The 25,405-nt window shown below is 46.0% G+C and overlaps 1 protein-coding gene across 3 annotated transcripts in view; it reads left to right on the top strand.

Annotated features, from left to right (window-relative positions):
• NF2 (NF2, moesin-ezrin-radixin like (MERLIN) tumor suppressor) overlaps window positions 1–25,098 on the top strand; it is an 855,245-nt gene extending 830,147 nt beyond the window's left edge. For all 3 annotated transcript variants that reach the window (XM_069619277.1, XM_069619276.1, XM_069619278.1), the window contains one exon: window positions 23,962–25,098. Coding sequence is in view for 2 of the 3 variants with exons in the window: in XM_069619276.1 (XP_069475377.1) it covers window positions 23,962–24,012 (51 nt within the window). In the remaining variant the exon portion in view is untranslated. The remainder of the gene's footprint in view (window positions 1–23,961) is intronic.
• The last annotated feature ends 307 nt before the right edge of the window (window positions 25,099–25,405 follow it).

The raw sequence follows: 25,405 nt of genomic DNA on the forward strand, positions 1-25,405 counted from the left end.
CCCTTCTCTCGTTTGAATTTCAGCCTAGACCCTTAACTAGTGGTGTTCCACAGGGCTTTGCCCATGCGCCATTACTTTTAAATGTATGTATATGGTGCTTCGCTAGCTACCCAGACTGAGGCCTTCTAGGTACATTTTTCTTTTTTTACATATGATGATGAGTCGCAGCTTTCCATCCAACTGGATAGAATATATAGTAATGTAACGGCTGGAAACCTGAAAAAGTCGTCTTACTGAAAGCATTTTAAGGCTAAAACTAAACAGTAATAAAACTGAGCTCTTGGTCTTGTGTGGATCAGAGAATGGTAGGAACCAACATGTTGGCCATTGTGCATGGATGTGCGTCTGCAAGTGAAACCTGTGATTAAACATGTAGGAAGTAAGATTGATTCTGATTGAACTGTGAATTCCCCGATTTCTTCAGTCTTTCAAGTAGGGTTCTGCCGTTTTAAATTGGCTCAGTAAAGGTTAACATTGCTTTAGTTTAGATGGCCAAGTTTCATTGATCAATTGGTGTATTTCACCATGGTTAGATTACCATAGAATACTATGTGAAAATCTAACAAAAAAATGTTATATAGCAGCTTCAAAGTCCACACAATGCTGCAGGTTTCTAAATCATGAAACTTTAAAAATGTCATCCTGTATCTTTCACACTGAAAGTGCCACACTGGATTCTGGTGCAAATAGTGTTTGGACATCATTTCCTGCACCATGCATAAAGCTCCACATAATAGCCAACCCCAATTTATGAAGGATAGGTTGATTCTCCACAGTATAGAAAGAAAATGGCTTTCGGTAAACACTTACAGTGAACATTCAAAAACTATAATACTAGGAGATGTTTCCCTGGGGTGCCAGCATCCTCAATGTGGAACAGGATTCCAATCACACAACTCTTGACCTGCTATTTTCAGAAAAAAAGTTACATTTTTCTCATCACATTTATCAGGCCTTAATTCTCCATGGGGCATTTGACTTGTTTTATGCATTTCTTCTCTTACTGCCTGTATGCCTCGTGGCTCACTACACTTTATAAATGCAAATAAATAGAAAATAGAAAAGTCCACTTCTGCAGACTGCTATGGAAAATGGTTTTGAGACCAAGGATAGCTAATGCACTATCCATAGTGGTGAACTGCTGAAGATAAGTTTCAATTTATTGAATAACATTGAACCTATATTTCGCCATACGTCGCATAGCCCTACATTTGTTGCCAACTGCAATTCAGAGTCTCAACTTTGGAATAGTTAACATTGGACAGTCCTAATTTTATTCATAACTACCAACTTTTAATGTACATTATTTCATCCCCCACCGACTCCTCATCTGAATAGATACTCCCCAGCACCAGCTGTTCTCTGAAATTCTTAGGGGACGTAGCATAATTCGACGGACACTCTCTTCAGCTCTGGTACTGCTTGGCCCTGGGAAGGAAGCGGACACCCACATAAATAGTATGCTCTACGCCCCCCTTCCTCATTTCCTTTTTTCCCGACTATCTCAGCACACTGTTTTCTCAGAACGTCTTCTACCTAAAGAAATCTGTGCCGTTCTGCCTGGTCCCAAACTTCAGGCTTCAACTACTGCTGGGACTAAAGCTCAATGATGTCCATCACCAACTGATCACAGTATTATCTGTATTATGGTGCCTGCGAATGGACCACAAAATGGAGCAGTGCAGCTTGTGTAATTCTATGAATCCGAAGGCCTTGTGGGAACGGGTAGCTAAATTGGTGCTAGGCCACCCCCCTTCAAAGTTCCCTGTCCTCTCTTCTGAAATCTTAAGAGGTCGAGACAGAAGAGCCGACTCTGGAGAAAGGGGAGGGTCAACAGGCCAGACGAAACAAGAAGTTCAAAAAGCAATCTCCCTCATGTAGGGTGTCTCACCAGTCCTCTTCTTCCTATACTCCTAAAAAGAAAGAGGGAGCATAGATGTAGGAGGGACAGTAGTGATTGGTTGGATGATGGATGGGGTAAGTCCTTTCTAGCTAAGAGTTTATCCAGGGAGGAGTGGGAGGAATTTAAGAACCAGATGTTAGCTTTGGTTGTGAAGGTCACGACCGGTATGGCTTTGGCCTCAATGTCGTCGGAAGTCCAACCATCTATTGCGCCAGAGGGAGCCAGTAAGAAGGTGAAAGGGTCGGGTCACACACACACACATGGCCTCTGCCTCCTTAACGTCCACTTCTGGGTCAGCGGTTGACACTAGTGTGCTAAACTCGATCACAGTTGCTGCAAGCTCCAATCCAATCGTTCCTCTGCCTTCAGACAATCCATGGCTCTGTTTTTTCAACATGGGGACGATCTTTGATGATGAAGGGGCCCCGGTTCCTTTCGGGTTCGAATCATTGTGGGTGCTGGCCAAGATCCCTTGCCAGATTTCATGGTAGATCAGGTAGAACATGTGGAGTTGGCATCGGGGCTACACAAAGTGAGTGCCCTTGACATTGCTCCTGGTCTTGAACTGCAACAGTTGACTCCATCCGCGAACCTGTATGCACAATTTCACTGAAGAAATTGAGAAAGGTGAGACTGCTTTAGGCCTGTGTGCTCCTTTGAGCCCACTCGTACAGTACAACCTGACGGGCATCCTAGATATAAGGGTCCACAGTCGGAGACGGCCATTCCTTTTGATGCAGTCTTTGCTGATCCGCTGTTGCTGTGTGGCAACACCCATGTTTGGCCCCAGGCCTTTTAACACATCAACAACAAGGAAAAGCAAAAAGGTGGAAACGGAGCTTGCAAAAAATAAGCTGGCGTAAGAGGACTATGCTTTTTATCGAGTTATCTGACCCCTGAAGGGCTGATGATTCAGGCAGCCACAGTGAATTCAAAGCCTTCTATGTTGGCCCTCTTAACGGATAGGAAGCCAAATAAAACAGAGGCCCTGTCCAAAAAGGTTTTTTGTTGTTGCTTCAAGGAGCATGTTGTTGAAGGCCGTGAATGCCTCTTGCGCATTAAGTTCTCCCACATTTTATGGAACGTGGTGTCTGAGGCATCGACTCACTTGCCGGAGGGAGAAGTTAGGGATGGTTTCCTAGACATGGTCAACAATAGGTAGGAAACAACTTGCAAGGCCTTTTAAGCTGACTTAGATGCACCAGATTGCGTCAGCTTTTCTATGGTTACATCAAAGGTTATCTGTTGGGCTTCCTGATTTAAAACGTCAGAGTTTTATCTTGAAGTGCAGTTGAAATTACTGCATATGGCCTACAATGGCAAGCATCTGTTTGGGCTCACGAATCCTCAGAGAAGTTCAAGGATTGCGGCTGAATTTATAGGATTGGCAGTCCAGCCCACACCATATCCTTTTGCCTTCGGTGCCAGAGGGAGGGGTTTTCACTGCTTCAACTCGTTCACCAGGAAGGCACAACTGTGCCAAGCTAAGACGTTGCAGAAATGTTATGCATGCCCGGGCAGGGGGGTGTTGAGGAGCCAAACCTAGACTACCTTGGTGCCCGCAGCAGCACCCGCTTCAAATCCTCTGAGGACATGTGGACAATTGGCAGGAGATCACCTCTGATGCTTGGATGCTTCAGCTGATGAGGCAGGTGAATTGCCTCTCATTCTTGTGCAAACCTCGGGTGAGACAGCTTATGTTTCCATGCTTGGATCTGGATCTGTGCTCCAAGAGGAACTGGCTACCATGCTGGCGTGGAAGAGATTCCTTTCTTGAAGAGGGGCTCTGGATGGTACTCAGTACCTTTGGGCCCAAGACATGGTGGGCATCCGTCCCATCATGGACCCCTCTGGAGGTTGAACATGTTCCTGGTAGGACAAGTTCAGGGTGGTGACGTTGAGAGGGATTCATTAAGCTTTTCCTAGCTAGGACTGGCTAATGTCGTTAGACCTTTAAGAGGCCTACTTCCAAGTGTCGATTCACTGAAAGCACAGGCGGTTCCTGAGGCTTGTCATTGGGAACTCCCATTTACAGTTCCCATTGGATTTACTGCTGCACCCAGGGCGTTTCTTCAAGTTGCTGGCAGTTGTGGCAGCACTCCTCGGAGGGTGCGGGGGGAAGAATTGTATGACTTTTCCTATTTGGATGACTGGCTCATACGTGGCTGTTCGCCAGAGCAGGCGGCAAGTCATCTCAAGGGCACCTTTCTGCTGCTACTTGACTTGGCCTTCTCCTTGAATTTCCAGAAGTCCACCCCAAAGGCTCCTATTCATCAGGTCAGTCTTGAACCTTTGGGTAGGGAAGGCTTTCCTGCCCGAGGAGAGAGTCACCAGCATTCAACAGATGGTCACTTGTTTCCAAAACGCATGCATGGTACCAGCTTCGGCCTTTCTTCGCCTCCTGGTTCACATGGCTTCCTGGAGTTTCCTGGTGCCAAAGACCAGCCTGAGGATGGGCTACCTGCAGTGGCTGCTCCACTTTCAGTGGTCAGTTATCCGGTGACGTGTCTGATGTCCTTTGAGTTTGAGGCAGTGGCCTATGGCATGTCGTAGTGGTTGAGTCGGCAAAACCTGATAGCAACAAAGTTGTTTTCTGATGCCTTGGCTGGAGGTCCAGATTCTCGGACGCCTCCTTGAAAAGCTCAGGTACCTTCTGGGATCTGCAGGTGAGCAGCTTTAGTCCCAGGTAGAGGGCTAGTGCCACATGATCTTGTTGGATCTCTGAGCTTTTGCGCCGTACCTTCAGGGAAATAATGGGCCTCATTACGAGTCTGGTGGTAGCTGTGCCCGAAAAACCGGCAGGCTGCAGCCGGATCTGCCATTCCGCCTCCATGATTGCCGGAATCACCGGGGCATTAAAACCCTCGGTGACCCTGTAATTCCAGAGGCGGAATTCTGTAAATCCCCATTCCCATGGAGTCCCGTAGGAAAAAAAACTGCAAAAACTAACCCCTGTAGAAAGAACACAAAATACAAGCTAGCAAGAGGCAGCACTCTTGCAAATGAGATTGGGGTAGAAAAGGCAATGAAAACCACAATGTTAAACGGATGTGTTCTTGAGTTGCAAAAAGGGATTAATGTTACCTAGTCAACCTCTATGGCCCAAAATGGACATGAGGGGCATGGGGTAAGATATCAGTCAATAATACCTTGGTAACGTCTTGGCGATGTCAACAACTGCGAGCCAGGCTTCTGGGTGCTGTTCAGCGGTTCGGATGCCTGGCCTGGTCAGTCTCCAATGCCTGCCTTAACGGCCAAATAGCTGATTTCATTTTAACCAGTGGCTCATCTGAGTACGTTTTGCCATAGCTGTTCATTCTGCACAGAGAATTGCTTTCTAAGAGCCATAGTCTAAAGCTGTCGGAGGCCTTGCCCTTTGTGTTTCTGGATGATGAAAGGTATAATATGAATAACAAGGACACAGATAATATTGTCCAACATACTTGTACCAAATTCCGTCTGTTTTAGCAACTCATTCTCTGCACCTTGATGCAGGTATAATTATTTGATATACTATGTTTTGGGTGTAACAGCCCGTTGTCAAAACAATAGCGGCCCTTTTTCGCCAGAGGAAAGCCCTATGACCCTAGCTTTATGCTTATGAATTATTGAAAAAGGCTCTATGCAGGCTACCTTAGAATTACCTGGGCTTCATTTCCAATACCAGTATTTAGTAAAGTGTACTGTGACTTGATAGTACTGTGACTTTTCATAGAACATGACTGGCGCTTGCTTGTGAGTGTGTGGGAATTACTAAATTCCCCCCAAAATGGCCAACTTAAGAAAGACATCTGCTGATGGAAATTGGGCGTTGCCTTCATTCCAGGAGATAGGAACAGCTTTGATAATTGCTTTGAGCAGCAGGGTTAACTTAACTGTGGGAGTAGGCGTAGCCTACAATGATTTCATATGGGAATTCAGGACGAACATACTCGCTCTTAGCACTTATGGGGAGGTTTTCACTTAGTCGAGTTTGCATGGAAGGTTTCAGAGTCTTGTTACTCACTAATTAAAAAACTGTTGTATGTCTTTGATTGCTTGGACATCATCAAAAATGGCCAATGAAATTGAAAGGGTCTTGCAGGCAGCCAGTGTTATCAGTGAACAAAACAGTCCTTAAAGAGTGTCCAAATAATAATGTTGACTTCTTTCTTTGCTGTCATGTAAACTATAAAGTGCTATTGTCACAGGCTCTACCTTTAAGTCACATCCACTGAGACTGTGGCGTTCTTCTCGTTTGCTGGCCATGCATGTTTATAGCCTTTCCTCCGTGCCTGCCAGGCCCTGCATGTCCAAATGGCTGGAATGTTCCCGGAGTCTTCTGCTCCCAGTGTCCCGTGAGTGTCAGTTGGTCAGTGTCAGCTAGCTTTCCCATGGTGTTGAATGCCCGGTATCTTTGCCCTGCATGTACTCCTTTTACCTTCAACTGCCTGAGTTCTTTTTTGTTCCGTCACTTAAAAGAAAGGACACTGACCTGCCCAGCTGCTTCTTGTCATCCTTGGACATTTGCTTTCATTATGACAAATATCTTTCTAACTGACCGCCTATGTCGATAGACCGGTGATACTATACTATAATGGTAGAATTGGCAGGGGGGGTATATGGTACGAGGTATACATTCTTGGAAGGCAGGCGGATGGGGCGGTAATGGTGGGAGAGTGGGCACACCAACCCCTGTTAAGACCAGAGGGAAACATGAGCATACATGCCAAAGAATACCCCTGTCCAAAACCTGTGCAATAGTACAGTCCAGCAGAGAATCAGTATGCAGTTTACTATTGTTCACACCAGTGTGTGCAGTTTACAGGCTTTTCATATAAATCCTGCCCGTTTACAGGCTTTTCATGTAAATCCTGCCCATCAAACACTTCTGCAGTGGCAGGACTTGTGGCCAAAATGTGCATCCTACACCGAGTTAGTTTAACGCTGGTATTTGGGGAACAGTTAATTTTTCCTTTGCATGTCTTATATGGGAGACCAATGCTTTAAGTACTGATATTTTACTGCCAGCATTTTGCCAAACGTATAATAACGCAATAATCACACGCAAGCAGTCTTCTACAGTTAAGGGATCATACATGTTTTGTTTATAATTGATGGTCCAATCAGTGGGCAAAGAGATACTAATTATCATGGATCACTACATTTTTATTAATTAATAATTTATTGTGATATCCAACATTTGGACTTTCCACAACGTATACATTTCTTGATAATATACAAAACACACAGTGCAAACAATCGCATAAAATACAGTATATAACATAGCCGCATAACAACGAAACACAGTATGTTGTGTGATTCTGTGCTTCTATAGTACTAAGATGCTCCGGAGCACTTGGAATAAACTTAGTTCACCATACCAATTCCAAGATACGATAGGATAAAAATAGTTAGATAAATAATTACAAGGTAAGATACAATATGCTTCCATGTTTTTCGATTCAATAACCAAATTCGTCAGGCAATTCGATTCATACCAATTCATTAATTCCAAAATACAGAGGTAAGGAAGGAATGGGCGAAAAAGAAGGCATACACTCGGTTAACCCTACATCAATTTCATTTCATTAATCCTATCTCAATTTCATTTCATTAATCTGGCAATAGAGCTTTAACATGCTGCCAGACTCTAAAAAGGGCAAGCTGAGCTGAGATGGAATACGAATTTAAACAGTAGTCCCAAAAATAATCTGTGGTAATTGTCTCATAGGAATGGACCAAAGTGCCTAACATACACATATACAGAGACCCCAATTCAACACATTGGCTAAGGACATGACGGGCAGACTCCAACTGGTCCAAGTTTCCACATGTTCGGCACGAGCTAAGATCCGCAGGTACCTTCAAGCGGGGGCTACATTTTTATGTTCACTGCCAACTACTTCCAGCAATAATCCTGATCTGGCCAGGCGATCCTTCAGATTCTTCTGGCTTAGGTGGTTGTTTGTCGCTAAACTTTTTATTTTTTATTATTGTATTTGGTTAACATAACCTTTTACAACCATAGGAAAACAACACATAAAAACATAGAAAAGCATAAAAAAATAATCGTGAAAATCTCAGTTATACATAGACCTAAAACATAAGCGGGGAAACAGCCCAACAGGGAAAGAAGAAAAAAAAGAGCACATTACCTAACATACCATTGTCCAATTACTAATTGGAGCCGCTATTCAGTAAATCACGTCCATAACCCGATTCCAGCTTCCTTTCTCCTCCTTTCCTAAAATATCTTTAAAAGATTTACCCCAAATTGTCCTTTTTAAAAAGCAGTGATTCACCAGGCCATTCAGAGCACTATATTACATCTTTCAAGCATCTGAATTACTGCTATCGTTATGGCCTTTGAGTGTCCGGCAATAAGACTCTCCGAAAACATTTCTGGGATATAGTGTATTGATTCAAAACCAAATGTTCCAAAGAGTGCTGATCTTGCTTGCCAGGTGCCTTCATAGTCCATTAGTAGATGTCTAGTAGTTTGTGCTTCTTCATTCTTACATACCTAGCACAAATGGATTGCTGAATCTCTGAGTCCTCTTTTTACGAGCACCTCCCCTGTATGTATTGCGTTCAACTGCAATCTAAGGAACTTCTTTCTAATTTTCCAATCCGGAAATTTAACCAGATATTTATTCAGATAACCTAAATTCTTGTTAGCTCTCTGGTATGGATTTGGATTGGGCGCAATGTGTACTTCCTCAATCATTTTGATCCAGTCCATCTCATCCCATCTTTTTTTTTTTGCTTTCCCCGGATTGTCTATTAATATTTGGATCTCATGCCTGCCTCGGCTAGGCAGACTTTCATTTGTGCACACAGGTTTGTCAACATAGTTGATTTATTGTTGTCCATATGGACCTTTATCTCTTCATAGAGTGTTCCTTCTTGTGCTGTTATTATGAGGCGAAAGAGTGAGGCTAATTTCCAGACCATTTGCCCTTTCAGAGATCTTAAACCCAGTTCAAATCTGATGTTAAACATTGAGAGGCACATTGGTAACCCAAGACATTTTTTCCACAGAAGTCCCTCATCTTTCCCAACTTGCATTCCATAGCTGTGGTTTTACTTCCACTCGATACAGTATGACTGAAATTACCTTGGCTTGGTAACTTTTTATTAATGGAATAATTGAAAATCTGCCATACCTCATTAGTATTTTCTTCATCTGCGCAGGTAACTGTTTCACTTTCATTAAGATATAATTTTCTACTTTGCCTGTCGCTGGTGAGGCATAGATTTTGTAGCCTAGATATGTCAGATCTTCCACCCTTGGGATCTGTTGACCTGCCATTGACCAGCCTTGGTAGACAACCTTTTTGCTTTTATGTCCAAAAACCATTATTTTTGACTTATTTGGGTTCAGGTCTAGCCCATTTTCTTCTGCATAGCTATGCAGCCTGTTCAATAAGCATTGTAGTCCAATAGCTGTACTATCTATAAGGACTATATCGTCGGCATAGGCAAGCCAGTGGATCTTCACCCCATTCACCACTGGGCTTGCCAATGCCGACGGGCCAAATATTCTCCCATATCAGCCACATATAAATGTCCTGTTCCACTCCAATTGGCTCTGTCAAATGACCCTACTCTGACAGTGTTATTTTTGTGGAATTCTATAAGCATCCCTAGAATGCTTTCTGGGATCCCCTTTGCCCTGAGCTTTAACCAGAGCCTCTCCCTATCCACCAGGTCAAAGGCTTTGGAGAAGTCTAGCCATGCCCCAAATAGCTGCTGACCTCCTCTACTCCTTGCTTTTTTACTCATTATGTTTAGCATTATTCCATTAAGGGCAGTGGATAGGCCCCTCCTAAAGCCTGTTTGACATTGTTAGGCAGAAGCCTATGCAGTTCCCTTAGGGAGCACTACAGAAGATTAAGACTACAGGTATATGCAATAAATCCCCTTTGGTATCAGTCTGTACCACACAGATTTAGTTGGTAGCTGTGGCTGAGCAGTCAGACTTATCTCAAGAGGGAGATGAGCAAGTATTCAGGGTTTACACAATAGGACTACAGTACCATGGAACAAGGAAACACTGACCAAAGCTTTGTATCAAAACTAATGTATAGATTTATTTTACACACTCTTAAATCAGCACACAAATCACTATCATTAAAGCAAGTTAAAACAGTCAAGAAAAGTATACACAACTCCCTATTTAAATTGTAGACAAGTTAGAGCAAGAGTGGAAACTGAGCAAAATAGCACAGTGTAAACCAAGCAGAAATGTCACTCTAACCATTTCTCGAAAGGGAGGGAAAGGACAAGTTATACAGGTTTAGACTCTAAAACACACCAGCAGCACTTCCCAAGTGGATTGTGAACAAGTTAGGCAAGGCAGTACTTTAGCATAAGCAATACTCAGGTGAAAACCGAGCAAAATGGCACTTTAACAATACTTAAAAGGGAAGGAAAGGTGGTTATAAGAGTTTTAGGTGCACCAACACATTGCTTGATGAAAAGCAATCTAGAGAAGGCAGTTGTAACAGATTTATCCAGAGTCAATATCAATAGGCCTGTGCCAGAGTCAATGGTACAGGCAATGTGCCCAGGATCAAACTGTTCTAGTAGCTGCAGTCAAGTCTTTGTTTAACAAATTTAAAAAGGCGGTTGCAGAATGTAAAGAGATAATGTTAGACGATAGGGGCGGCCAACCCAGGAGGTAAGTAAAGGATTTAAAATACCTTTAGCAGTACCCAACGAAACGGGAGGCCTGGCGGAACAATGTACTTTAAAAGTGAAAGAGGCTCCTGCGGTGGCGGTAGTTCCTGACAGTTCCTGCAGATCGGGAGATCCAGCAGAGGAAGAGAGGCTCTCGTCGTGGAGGAAGGTTCGAGTTACTGCACTGCCCAGGGATGAAGCCAGCCGCGGTGATGCCAAAACGAAATAAAAGGTACGCTCCTTTAAATCGCGGTCGTGGTGGATGGGTGCCTGGCTATTCGGTCTCTGAGTGCTTGGCACTGGCGATTCGACCAAGGCAGGTCCTGGAAGGGCGATTGGCGAACTGGTTGGCCCCACCAGCTCAAGGGAAGAAGACTCTTGCAGGTGAAGATCTTCTCGGTCGTTGGAGAAAAGTGGTGAGGATCTGCAGCAGGGCTTCACCGGTGGTTCAGTCGTTGCAGATGTCTTCAGCTTCTCTCCTCTTCGGGTTTCTTAGTTCCAGTGGCGACGTCTTGTCCTCCAGTCCTCAGAGCCCTGCTTTTATGCAGAAAACCCCCATTCATACAGCCTAGGTGTCAATCACACAGCGGGGTGGTTATCCTGGCGGGATAACCCCCAGCCCATCAGGGCAGAGTGTGACTTGGGTTGCTTAGGCAACCCTGTCCAGGGTGCCTATTCCCCCTCCCACGCATCCTTTCTACCCCAGACTCAGTGGCGCCGAGATGAGGGCTTCTGTGCAGAAGCTGCCAAAAGGACGAACAAAGGATCCCCGACCTGGGTTAGGATTTCAGAGAAAGAAATATTATTATAGTTCTGGCAAAAACAAAAACGCTGGAGTAAAGTTAATAAAATAAACCGGCGGTATGTTAGAGGCCGTCAGTAAAAGTGGTAGCCTCGAACAATGGGAAAATCCCACAGGAAAATATTTGCGGTTGAATATTTACGGTAGTAACCACTGCCACCAGCCAGAAACTTTGGAGAGAGGGACTGGACGGTACCCTCTCGAAAATGAACACCAGGGAAAAACTATTAACCCTTTCCAGTACTTCCATAGTAAGATGGGTTGTACTGGTTTTGTTCACAATTATTGACTAGTAAAGTCAATGGGGACTTTACATGCCCTGGGAGGCAGTCAGTCCCAGGGTATGGAGTCTATGTTTGGGGGTCACTATGACACCCCTGTGTTACTGCACTGAGGGTGCTGTGTAACACACATGTAAAAAGATGATACCTATGAGGGTGAGAAAAACCTCATAGACCATAAGCACAACAATAACCTAAAACACACATCAAAATACAACTAAGAGTGGGAAAAAAAGAGTCTCACTCTTAGTAGGAGTAAAAAATATAAACCCCTGAAATCCAGAAAAGCTGCTGGGGGACTCTATAGGTAAGGGAAATGAGCCTTATAAGAGAATTCTCCCTAACAGACATTTTGATAGAATCCTCCTGTCCCAATGCTCCAATTCCCCCAGCAAAATCTTCATGAATACGTTACTATCTATGTCCAGGAGGGCGATGGGATGGTAGTTATTTGCCACCGTCCTATCACCCCCCCTTGAACAGAGGTATAACAATTGCAGACTTCCATGAAGTGCGCAGTTCTCGTTTTGCCAAGATCTCACCAAATAACCAGTTTAGAAGTCTTGCCCCAAGTGCAGGATTGTTTTTCAACACCTGGTAGGTCAGGCCATTCGGCCTGCTGCTTTGGAGGCCGAGCCTTTACCGATTAATTTGATGATATATTGCTTGTCGAAGGATAAGCTCCGGGTTACTTGCATGTTATGCTGTATTCGGGTTTTCTTCTTTTTCCTAAAAACCAACCTTATATGCTCAATCCAATCTTTTTCAGGGACCAGATTACACTGTCTATTTGCTGAGTTCCCGTCTAGTTGATGTAACACGGACCAGAAGTCTCTTGTGTGTCTCTTCCTGATTAGTTCCAACATATGTTCACCATCCTGCTGTAACGTCCTTATCTTCCTTGCTACTGACCAAGCTTTATATTGCTGCAGTAGAGCCCTTGAATCTTTTCTACTGCTCTTATTGCAGCTATTTCCCTTTTTAATAATTCTTAGACCTTTATTCAGTTTTTTCTTTCTCCACATGGTTTCTTCATCGAATGAATGTCGATGGTTTTGTTTTGGGCCACCTCCACTACTTGAAGGGAGATGGGTAGACCAAACACGTTTTTGAAAACCCTATGGGTTACAATTCTTAAATAGGCTGTTTTCTGAGATCCCCATTAGATTGTCATTCAGCTTCGTGCCCTCATATTTATATTTAAGGAGGCATACTCTTACTTTCCTGCAATCAATTTTTTGATTAACCCTATCTTGAGGATCCATCATTAAATCCAGGAACACTAATTCCAACCGCCGATGATCACTACCTCCCCCCTCTATTACATTTAACATAGCTTTTTGTTCGAAAAGGTCTGGAGAGAGAAATAGATAGTCCAGTGTTGATATAGCTGTTCCCTGGATCTAGTTGGTTTGGCCAGGGTATCCCCCAATAATTTCCCGTTTGCCATTTTTAGCCCCCATTCGTTTAGTAAGTCTACCCATCTTCGACCATTCTCCGAAATCCAACGTGACGTTTGATTTGTTTGATCTTTTAAAAGTTGGGTGCATTGTGAATTTAAATCACCCCCCAATATTATTGAGGCCCCTTCAAACATACCTCTGATTTTACCCAAAATATTTGCTAGTTCTTCGAGAAAAAGCCACAAATATAAACACATGGGGTTCCAATAGATATTAAGAAATATCGCCTCCCAAGGAACAACTTTTTTGTCTCAGATTGGCTTTGCAGACCTAGATTCCCTCAACAGTCTCTTTGAGTGGGGTAACATCTGTGAATGTAGAATTTTTAAATGCCATAAGTAGGCCGCCACTTGGTCTGCATCTGGCTTTTTGCTGAGCAGCCAGTGTGGTAATTGAGTAACCTTGCACTGCGATTGCGTTAACCAACCACGTTTTTTGGAACATCAAGACGTCCCCCTTCACAAACAAATATTCTTTCATGTTCTTGGAGGTGATGTTGTTGGGACCCCTTGTGTTCCAACAGAAGACATTTAGACCCAGATTGTTAAAGAGGTTTTTGGCCTATTCCCAACTTCTGAAACACTTATGATAATATACTGGGCAACCTGGACAGCGGGTTCTCTAATAAAGTTCCCCCTGACTTTTCTTCTTCCAGTGCAGTGCTGGTCTCAACATACCCCGCTTTCGATGTCCACTTTGGACCCACCATTCTGGATTTTTTTCATTCCTTCTGGCTCAGTGGAGATCCTGTTTCCTTAGTTCTTGAGACACTCCCTCGATTGCTCCATAGGCTTCCCTTGATGCCAAACTCACTTCTGCTACGAATGGATAGTCGTGATTTGGGAAGCGGACAAACTCGATGCCTTGTGTATTAAGCGGGTAGAGGTTGGGAACCTTTTTTTTTTTAGCATGGATAGGATCACCCCCACCCTATTTAAGGAGTTCACCTTGTTTTTATTTGAGATGAGTGTGAGCCAAATTGTTGGCATTGCAAAAGCTGAATTCTCGTTCAGCTCTTTTTTCCCTTGCTTATCCTCAATTGGTCGATGTTCTTCATTTGCTGCACTTTGGCCATGTGACATTTCAAATCTTATTGTTTTTCCCACTCCATTATAATCCATACCTACTATACTACATTTCCCTTCACCCAGTTTGATTTCTTCTGTATCTCTGATTCATCTTCATGAATATTGGAGCTATCTGTAGAACTCCCTACAGACCCACCACCATTTTAGTGTCTGTGCTTTCTTTGGGAGCCATCGTTCCTTTATGTCCCAGGTTCTGCTGAGCCTTTTCTTCATTACCTCCTTTACAATTCCTGTTCCAGACCTCATTATTGGATTTTTGTACTGTTGAGGTTAAATCAACCACTTCCTGTTCCTCCGTCATTGTTGCCATAAAAGCGATGGAGATTTTTCTCAGAAAGGCATTTTTGTCTGATGTTTTTACTTTTCCAGGTTTTTGTTTTTTTTCTCAATTTTTTTCTTTGAAGAAATCTATTTTATTCTTAGCCTCCTTGCCTCTCTCTTCCTTTCTTTTCTTCCCCCTGCAGATTGACTGGGATTAATATCCTCCACTTCTATTGATGACATATAATTTACATTTTTTGAGGTGCTATCCAATGGTGTTGACTCCTGTCGCTCTTCCGCTTGATCACCTTCTCCCACATTTGCCAATCTCCTGAATACGTCTAGCACCGATTCCGATAGTGGGGTATCATCCATCTCTGAAATGTGGGCCTCCGTATTCATTCTTTCCTCTCTGACGCTGCTTGTTTCTCTCATAGACTGTAGTTGTGCCTGAATGTTCTGCATAGTATTCAGGCTAGCCTCCTCTTCCTTTCTCCTTGCTGCTAATGTTTGGTGTATCGCTGATGGATCTAGACCCTGTTTTGCTGTTTCCACTTGTAATTCCTGCAGCCTATGCATTATTAGAGTTTATTGCATTGCTGCAGCCCACCACTGAACCATCCAGGTTAGCCATTTCCTTTGTAAGTTCTAGTAGTGTACCTGTTTGAGACTGCACTTCTCCCCTCAGCAACTCAACTCAAATACTGATAGTGAGTTAAGCACGTAATTTAGTGCTGAAAGTGCTGAAATTTAGTGCTGACAGTTTTGTGCTGTCTGTGTAGCGTGCATGTCTACATCCAGCAGATCTTCCGTTGCATCCACTCCCTCGTTCGTCATTTCACATCTGTTTAAGTCCTTGTCTATAACTGGCAAATCCAGTCTTTTTGGCGCCACTTGATTATCCTTCCCATAGGAAGAGGACAGAGCTTCAATATTGTCATTTCTTGTATGCTTCCTGGACTGCGGATCCTTATGATTGTTTAAAGCCACTTCTTCTTCATTTGCACTTTTGCTTCTTTTTTTACCAAAATGGTCTTCTATTTTCCGTTGGATTTTTCTCGCAGTGACTGTAAATTCCAAGCCATTTTTCCAATTTTGTGTGAAGGTACTTTGAGCTCCTTCTTACTCTCCCCACCTCACTGGAGGGGGGTGCAGCTACTGCATGGACCTAGCGCTTGGGTATTTTGTGCCCCTATTGTGGGGCAGATTTCAACCGCCCCCTGTGATAAGGGATCCCGTTTGAAGACTGTGCACCATTTTTCTCCCATTGCAGGCTCTTCCCACTCTGGGGCCCTTCTATCTTCCTCCAATGGGTTGCTGCGTAATTTTTTTTTCCCCGTGTGTGCAGGTTTTATTAACTCCTGATACTATTTTCTGTTAAGGACCTGACCTTTTGCTGAGGTTCTTGATTTTGTTTGTAGTGTTAAGGATTGACTTGTTCACTTTCCCCCGCTACGGGGCCCTTAGATATGATGTAGCCCCACGTTTTACTCTTACAGCTAGCCGAGGGGTATTATAGCGTGAGAGCTCTCCGTATGGACAGGTTTGGATATTAACACAGGCAGCACTAAATTTCGTGGGAGGAACTAAATTCCTAATTTGTTGTTTTGTTCTAACCCGCTATTACGGTACACCACGTTTTTCTGATGGACTTATGCTGCCGTTTTAGCTCGGTATCTTATAGCCTCCTTTGACCATCACTGTGGATGTCCACACAGTATGGTTTATTATATTCCTTTTTGTATTCTCTCCCAAAAATCTCCTTTATGGACGCAATAGGTTGTTCATATATTTAGGTGAATAATCGCGCTCCGGTCGGGATCAAAGGATTTGTTTCCCCCAGTTTCCCGACAAGACGCGCTGTTTGAGTGCCTTATATACTGTGTGTTGTATACTGGAGTGCACACAGCTTCTAGCCGTTCACAGATTAGCAATTCAAAGTTTAACAATAGGTTTTTCTGAGTAGGAATAACTTTAACGAGGGCAGGTTGTTGCCACCCTGGCCCGTGGAAAAGAAGCACGTAAAGGAGAAACCACGCAAGGAAGCCACCAACAGCTGGATGCTTGAGTGCAGAGCTGCCCACCCCAGATTCGGTCTGAGTCCCCTCTGTAACTCCTGCCGGCGACTCCTGCTGCGCTCAAAGCGCTTAAAACGCTGGGCGGCACTGTTCATTGTGGGCTTATTCCACAAAATATTCCACAAAATATAGTATTACCCTTATCCTCTCCAGGCGCCTGGCAATCTCCTGCCGTGCTGCGCTGCATGCTGGCTTCTCAGTGGCTTCTGACCACCTTCAACGGCTACAGCTATCCTGCAAACGCACAACGGCTCTCGCTCGGAGGGGAAGGATAAGGTTAGAGGAAAGAACCGTAGGATTACGAGTGACCGAGTCAAGCCTCACCTCTCATCTCTTTCGTCTCTCAATGAGGCCGCTTCCGACACTGGTGAAATAGTTTTGGGGATAACTGCGCCAGTCTCTTTTTGTCGCTTTACTCCCTCCTCCGTATTTCTGCGCGGCTATGGAAGTGTTTCTAATATGAGGAATCTGTGTGGAAAAAGGAATCCATTAAAAGAATACTGGTCAGTAGTGTTCTTTTGATGGATTCGTCCTTCCTTCCACAGATTCCTCATTGCTCCCTTACAGCCTGTCCCTCTTGGCCTAACTCGTACACCTCATGTGTTCTGTGGCTCTTCAGCTGCTGAATGCTAGAGAAGAAAGCAGAGCAGAGTTCATGGGGCGTGACCGCTCCATATACACTGTCCCTGATGTTCCGTCTGGCATTTGGCCATGCAACAGCACCAGGATGCCCCCTTGTGGCTGAAAGTTTTCACAGATGGATGGTGCTGGATAAGATATATGTACGTTGAAAAATCTGTGGGAGGAAGGTGTAGTCCATCAAAAAGAACATTTTGAAGGAATTGGTTCTCCGACGTATTCCACATCTATGACAGGTAATCACCACAGCTGCGCTGCTTCGGAAAATTTTCAGTGTCTGCGTCCTGCGTCGATGACGTTGATACGCTGTCATCGAGGGCCTCCGTCAAGCCGACGTCACCGGATGTTATAAGTAGGACGCACGTAGCCTCAGTTGTAGTTTTTTCCCAGAACGTGTGGCACCAATCTACTGCCAGAATGACTACAGAAAGCCTTGCGAAAACGAAAGCTGCAATCGCATAAGAAATTCTGTAGAAGGGCAGGTAGGGGGGAGCGATGTGGAAAAAGTCATCTGAACATTCATTGAAAGAACGTTACCAGGTAAGAAAGTAACTTGTTCTTCGAAGGGTTTGGTTCCTCCGACATATTCCACATCCATGACAGACTCCCAAAGCAGTACCAGTTCCGTTTTTTTCCACGAACGTGTTCGCTTCGGAGATCTTGGCGCACCTTAGTTCTTCTGAGTACTTCTATAGGTTCTTCAAACTTGTTTGTTTGTGAAGATATCATGTCTTCGTCGTCTTCAACCCCGCGGCCGGGTTTCAAGAAGTGTCAGGACTGCGGTTCCAAGATGTCGCTGGCGGACCCGCATGACACATGCGTTTGATGCCTCGGTGAGGACCACGCCACGGATGATTGTGACGATTGCCAGTCGTTAACATCGAAGGCCTTGCGGGAGTGGAAGAAGAAGCTTTCTGTCGGTAGGGTGTCCAAGCCCAGAAAGTCCAAATCCACTGGGCTTTCGACTGACGATTCGAGAGGCGACTCTCTGCGTCGTTGGCGTAAATCCAGGGGGGGTCTCGGTCCCGGAGTGGGCCCTGCCATTCCTCTGCCTCTTCGAGGCACTCGCGGAAGCGCCGTCACCGGTCGCCTTCCCCGTCTTCGTCCGAGGACTCCACCCTTCGGCGGGTTGCTTGTCCCAACAAGCATTCTTATCCGGCGGAATGTGATGCATTTCGTATGGAGATGATGGCGATTTTACAATTGCAGGGCTCCGTTCTGTCTGCGCCTTCGAAAGAAGCTGGCAGGGAACGTTCTAGGGCCATCGCTCGCACGCCTTTGGGCTCGGGCAGTCGGTGCGATCATCGGGAGCCTTCGAGGTCAATCGGACATGGTGGATCGCTCTAGCCATGCCCGCTCCAGGTCCCGGTCCTCGACGCCCTCGAGACCGGTGGATCCTCTGACATCTTCTAAGAAGACGTCGATGCCATTGGTGCCATGTCCGTCGAGGGACTCTCCCGAGGCTCTGCCTCCGAGGAAGTCATCGGCGCCGAGGCCGTTGAAGGACACGCTCGGGGCTCCGCCCTCGAGGCCTTTGTCTAAGCCATCGGTGCCATGCTCAACGTCGATGCCTTTTGTGGAGGCTTTACCGGAGGTACCCCGTGTGTCGGTGGAAACTCTGAGGAAGGCCCTGAAGAAGTCGGTAAGGCCTGTATTTGAGCCTTTTTCTGTGCCCTCTTCCAGGGATTTGTTCCAGCCTCTGGATTATATTTCTGAGGGGAAGGAAGTCTCTGAGGAAGGTTTGGTTCCTGATGAGGTTCCTGATGACCTGTTATCTGGTCATAGCCAGTGGAAGACCTGCGTCAGTCTTTGCACGACGCCAGTGGTCTTGATACCTCCCCAGAGGTTGAGTTTGGCAGGCCTGAGCCTGGTACTCATGCTGAATCTTCATACAGGCTACTCATGTCGAGGGTGATGGAGTACTTGGGTTGGTCTGCGCCACCAGTGGATTTTCTGCAGGATGACCTGACGGATATCCTTGACCAAGGTCCACCCACTGACCCGGTGCTGCCATTTCATATGGCTTTACAGAGAATGGTGGCGGAGGCTTGGACTGCTCCGGAGAGTCTCCCGGCAGTGAGCAAGTCTTTGCTGAAAAAATACTGTCCAGCCCAGCCAGTAGCGACCCCTGCTACTTGATTACACACCCCACTCCGGAGAGTTTGGTGGTGCAGGCGGCTACGGCCCCAGCAAGGCAGGCGTCGTACCCTACCATCCCTCCTGATAGGGACGACAAGCGTTTTGATGGCTGGGCGAAGAAAGTGTTTTCTTCAGGGGTTATGGCTTTACAGGTAGCCAACTCCATGTGTGCCTTAGCACGTTTCACTCACACTCTGTGGAATTGTGTGTCTCTGGCGGCTGAACATATTCCCGAAGGGGAGGAACGGGATGGTTTTCTTGCTCTCGTTCAGGATGGCAAGGATGCCATTTGTGAGTCCGTTCAGTCAGGTCTGGACATGGCAGATTGTGTCAGCTGGTCCATGGCGGCGAGCACAGTATTGCGCAGATTTGTGTGGTTGTGGAAGTCGGGGTTTGCTCCTGACGTACAAGCCTGGCTTCTCAACATGCCCTTTGATGGTGAACATCTTTTTGGCAGCAAGGCTGACGAGAGCCTTGAGAGGTTGCAGACCTCCAAAGCTGCAGCAAAGTCATTGAGCGCTGCAGTTCACCAACCTCCGCCTTTTCGTCCTAGGGGACAGCAATGGAGGGGAGGCTCCTTTCGATACTATTCTTCCTTTGGTAGATCGAGGGGAGCTGCAAGTCAAAAGGACCACCGTGGGAGTGCCAGAGGTAGAAAACAAGGTACTCGAGGTGCCAAGGCAGCTCGGGCAGTTGCCTCTTTGCCCTCAGGCACTGCCACAGCCGCTTCGGCTCAGTCATGAGGCCATGTCCCATGGTTCGCCAGTTGGGGGAAGGCTGGCACAGCATCTTGTAGAATGGTGTTCCATTACTTCAGATGTGTAGGTTCTGGAGATCATAGCCCACGGCTACTGTCTTCCTTTCCGGCAGAGGCCTCACGACAATCCACCAGGGAATCTCCCTTTGAAGAGTCCGGATCCACTCCTGGTGCAGGAAATCAAATCCCTGCTGGAGAAAGGTGCCATAGAACTGGTGCCTGTAGCGGAGAGGAACAAGGGTTGGTATTTCCCATATTTTGTGATCCCGAAAAAAGACGGGGGATTGAGACCCATCATTGATTTGCGTGGTTTGAACACGCTCCTCAGGAAAGACAAGTTCAAGATGGTTACTCTTTCTAAAGTCCTCCAGACCCTTCAACTTCAGCACTGGTTGGTGTCTCTCGACCCCAAGGATGCTTACTTTCATGTGCCGATTCATTCCAAGCACAAGAAGTACCTGAGGTTCGCGGTTGGCAACTCGCATTTTCAGTTTCAGGTCCTGCCGTTCGGATTGACCTCCGCCCTGAGGGTCTTCACCAAGCTCATGGTGGTGGTGGCAGCGTATCTCAGGAAAGGGAGGATTCACGTCTACCCCTACCTGGGCGATTGGTTGATCAGGGTGCACTCTCCCGAGCAAGTCCTGGATCATCTGTCAGTCACCTGCCACTCCCTTCACAAGCTGGGCTTCTCCCTCAACTTAAAGAAGTCCTTCTTGACACCTACCCAGAGGCTCCAGTACATCAGAGCAGTGCTCAACACATCCCTGCGGCAGTGTTCGCCTCCCCAGGTGAGGGCTCATCACATTCTGCAGATGGTGCACAAGTTTTAACATGCCTAGAGTCTCCCGGCGTTCGAGTTCTTGAGGTTGCTCGGCCTCATGGCATCCTGCATTCTTATGGTACCCGAGGCTAGGTTGCGGATGAGATCTCTGCAATGGGCTCTCAAGCTCCAGTGGTCGCAGTCCTCCGGCAGAATGTCGGATCCCATTCAGGTGCCGCCCTAGTTTGCCCAGGATTTTCTGTGGTGGGCCAGCAAAGGCAATCTGATGAAGGGGGCTCTATTTTTGCTACCCTGGCCGGAGGTAACGATCGTGACGGACGCGTCCCTCACGGGATGGGGAGTTCATGCCAACGAGTTGACAGTCAGCGGTCGTTGGTGTCCGTCGGAGTCCAGACTCCATATCAATCTGTTGGAGCTGAGAGCCATCAGGCTAGCCCTGAAGGCTTTTCTGCCCTCTGTGCTCGGGAAGAATGTCCTTATTCTGACGGACAACTCAGTGGCCATGCACTAACTCAACAAAAAGGGGGGGCTGGGTCTCTCCCTCTGTGCAGAGAGGCGATGGAGCTCTGGTTCTGGGCCATCCAGCAGGAAATTTCGATCTCAGCAGTTTATCTGGCCGGAGACGAAAATGTGGCGGCGGACGCTCTGAGCAGGCAGAGCATGGTCTCTCACGAGTGGGAAGCTGGCTCAGGAGAATGTCCTAGAGATCTTTGCCCTTTGGGGACCCCAAAAGTGGATCTCTTCGCCACCAGTGCCAACCGGAAGTGCAGAAGATTCTGCTCACGGGAATTTCCTCCAAGAGGAGCCTTAGGGGACGCATTCGTAGTGGAGTGGTCCTTCCCACTGCTGTACGTGTTCCCTCCAGTCCCCGTCATTCTGCAAGTGCTGCGGAGGTTATGGAGGTTTGGTTCCCGGATGGTCCTCATTGCTCCGGCATGGACCCGGAGAACGTGGTACCCAGACCTTCTCGACATGTCCATCTGCCCTCCACGCCGTCTTCCCTACCAAGACGATCTGCTCTCACGGGAGGGGGGGGTCAGGTTCTCCATTCAGAGGTCAAGTCCCTAAACCTTCATGCTTGGCTTCTGAAAGGTTGAGGTGTAAGGATTTGGACCTTCCTGAAGACGTGATGGAGGTGTTGCTTTCGGCCAGAAGGCCCGCAACAAAGTCCCTGTACCGTTGCCATTGGAGAAAGTTCAGCGACTGGTGCAGGGTTAAGAATGTGGATCATTTTTCATGTGCTATTCCTGTGGTTCTGTCTTTTTTTTGCTTTCTTTAGCCCACAAGGGCCTGCAAGTGGGTACCATTAAGGGTTACCTGGCGGCGCTGTCCATATTTCAACGCTCGTCTGAGGAGTGTTCTTATTTTAAGATTCCTTTGATTTCCCAGTTTCTCAAAGGGCTCACTAATGTGTTTCCACCGTCCCCTTTCCAGGTGCCCGGTTGGGATTTGAACCTGGTTCTAAAATTCCTCATGGGAGCGCCGTTTGAGCCTTTACATTCTTGCCCTTTGAGACTGTTAACCTTGAAAACTGTATTTTTAGTTGCGGTCACTTCCGCTCGCAGAGTGAGTTAGTTCCAGGCACTTTACGTTAAGCCACCCTTTATGGTGTTCCATAAGGACAGGGTTGTCCTTAGGGTTCGTCCTTCTTTTCTTCCGAAAGTTGTGTCGGAATTTCATTTAAGCCAGAAGGTTGTTCTTCCGGCGTTCTCTCCTCCTCTGCATCCTGGTAAGGAAGAGGAGAGGCTCTATAGGTTGGATCCTAGGAGAGCTTTAAGTTTCTTCATCTCGCGCATGTCCCGGGTCAGAGTGGACGATCAGCTCTTTATTGGATACGTTGTAAGGCATTTGGGACAAGCTGTTACTAAACAGACTTTGTCTAGATGGGTTATCTTGACAATTTCTGAATGTTACCGCTTGGCGGGTAAGGACCCTCCGGTAGGCTTACGAGCCCATTCTACTAGGGGTGTGGCTGACTCTACTGCCCTGCAGAGGGGTGTTCCCATTCGTAATATTTGTGAAGCAGCCTCATGGGCCTCTGTCCATACTTTTGTCAAACACTACTCCTTGGATTCTATCCATGGGCAAGATCTGGCCTTTGGCAAGGCGGTCCTCTATTCTGCAATTTAATTGGGCATTCTAAAATTCGAAATTCTTTCCCACCTCCTTACGTTGGTACTGCTTTGGGAGTCTGTCATAGATGTGGAATACATCTGAGGAACCAATCCCTTCGAAGAACAAGTTACTTTCTTACCTGGTAACTTTCTTTCGATGGGATGTTCCGACGACTTTTTCCACATTGCTCCCTCCCACCTGCCCCTCTACAGAATTTCTTATGCGATTGCAGCTTTCGTTTCCGCAAGGCTTTCTGTAGTCATTCTGGCAGTAGATTGGTGCCACACGTTCTGGGAAAAAACTACAACTGAGGCTACGTGCGTCCTACTTAAAACATCCAGTGACGTCGGCTCCACGGAGGCCCTCGACGACAGCGTATCGACGTCATTGACACAGGACTCGGACGCCGAAAATTTTCCGAAGCAGCACAGCTGTGGTGATTACCTGTCATAGATGTGGAATACGTCGTCGGAACATCCCTTCGAAAGAATGTAACCAGGTAAGAAAGTAACTTGTTCTACTGAGAGGTAAGTAATTATTCTTCTGCCGCAGTGTATGACATACTTATTGTGCCATTGGTTACGTGGCTCAGGAACCTGGGCACATGAAGCATCACAGAATAAGCAACCTTCTGTTCAATAAAAAACAATTACCAACGTTTTAAAATGGGAAAAAAGAAAAGTGATTTGAGCGACTGCATTTGGAAAACTTTACAGATGTGACATTTAATTGAAAAGACACTCCATAGACCTCTTTAGAAGGGCAGGTGTGCACATTTATTTGTATATCTGGCAGTAAAAGTGAAGTTTTCCTTTCCAAAATCGGTACAGCTGGGTCCTGGTAAACTGTCAATTGTAAAACAAATCCATAGCGGGCATTTCGGGATAGCCCTTTCAACTATCTGGCCCGAGTCTCCTTCCTTCGTAAGACCTCTGCATGCATAACCAAACCTTCTGACCTGAGCAGCTTTCTTGTTCTGCTTTCTTCTAGCTCACCTTGCAAAGCGCCCAGTCCCGGGTGGCTTTCTTCGAGGAGCTGTAGGACGGAGGACATCTCCCGCGGTTGTTGCCTGTACAGCGGCGGCTCGCCTGACACGAGAGGATATAAAAAGCACACTGATGGAAGACTCCTGCACACAACTGCCATTGGGGACGTGTGAAGTGAAGGACATGGATAAACCAGAACACTGATATTCTCCATCTATTTTCCTCATTTACTTTTTTTTAATGCAGCTTCTTCTATTGCTTGTGCCACCTTCTAAAGATGCTCTTTCTTGCAGTGTTCGGAATCCTGAAAAGCTGACTTTGTTTTGCTTTTTGGGGGCGTAGTTTGTCATTTCTGTCATATCAAGTGTCCCGTTAACAGAGAGTACCAAGAATGTGTTTGTCTGCAACACCGGATTAGTAAGTAATTCTTATGGCTTTATCAAGTGCAGATGTATATGATCCCCAAAACAGGGGTTTCTGCCCTATATCTAGTGACCTTACAGTCGATGCAGCGTGTGTGTAGAGGCCCCAAACGTCACCAGTAATTTTTTAAGCTTTTATTTTGGAGGTAAATGCCAATGTCATATATGTACTTTTGCCTCCTCCTGCCTCTGCCCTCCACCCAGCATGCTAAGTTACCTTTCCCCACACACACACACACACACCTAGCTGCCTTCACACACCCGGTGCATTGGGGCCACGGCAGGAACTACCAGAGGTGTAAATGGGAGTGAGGAGAAACCATGCAGAAGCTACACCTGACTGCTGCATTTCCTTTAGCCTTCTGGTGCGCCCTACACGCTATGCCACGCCCTTCGCCCAGGGCACGTGCGAGGACTACATGTGCTGCAGAGGCACACTAAAACCAGGCTGAGCCTCGGCTTTTATTTTCACTAAAAAGGATTCGAAATGTGTGTAGGTGTGTAAGACAAAAACACACTTGCACCAGAAAGACTGAAAATGTATGCGTTTATTTTTTTGTGCAATAATGTTTGTCTGAAATTCAGATTCACCTTCGTATCCAGATTGGGTCAGACACCAAGAAATGCATGATTTATGTGGCCGTTACTATATTGATGCAAATAAGTCTGCAAAAGAACGTGTTTTTAATGTTTTTTAATTAAAAAAAAGAGATCATGGATATTGTAGTTATGTTTGTGCTGTTAAGGGCATCACCGAGTCACTGCTTTTTTATATCTGCTTATTTAAGAAATGAAAACTACAGGCAACAGTACGTCCTCACTTTAAAAAAAAGTATGTTGTCGAACAATTCATCCAAAAAAGTAACACCCGAGTAAATGCCAGCAAACTAGTCTTCGGTCAGGTTTTTCTTTTTCGGTTTTACAGTAAACGCCTCCCATGTTCCATTGCTTTGGAGTCTTGGAAAATGGGCCATGTTTAGCAGGGAGGCTTTGCAGTAAGTTGGGTCTTTGCAAATACCTGTCTAC

This window comes from Ambystoma mexicanum, chromosome 10, assembly GCF_040938575.1.
Source record: "Ambystoma mexicanum isolate Mex_15411 chromosome 10, UKY_AmexF1_1, whole genome shotgun sequence".
In the NCBI taxonomy this organism is placed as follows: Eukaryota; Metazoa; Chordata; class Amphibia; order Caudata; family Ambystomatidae; genus Ambystoma; species Ambystoma mexicanum.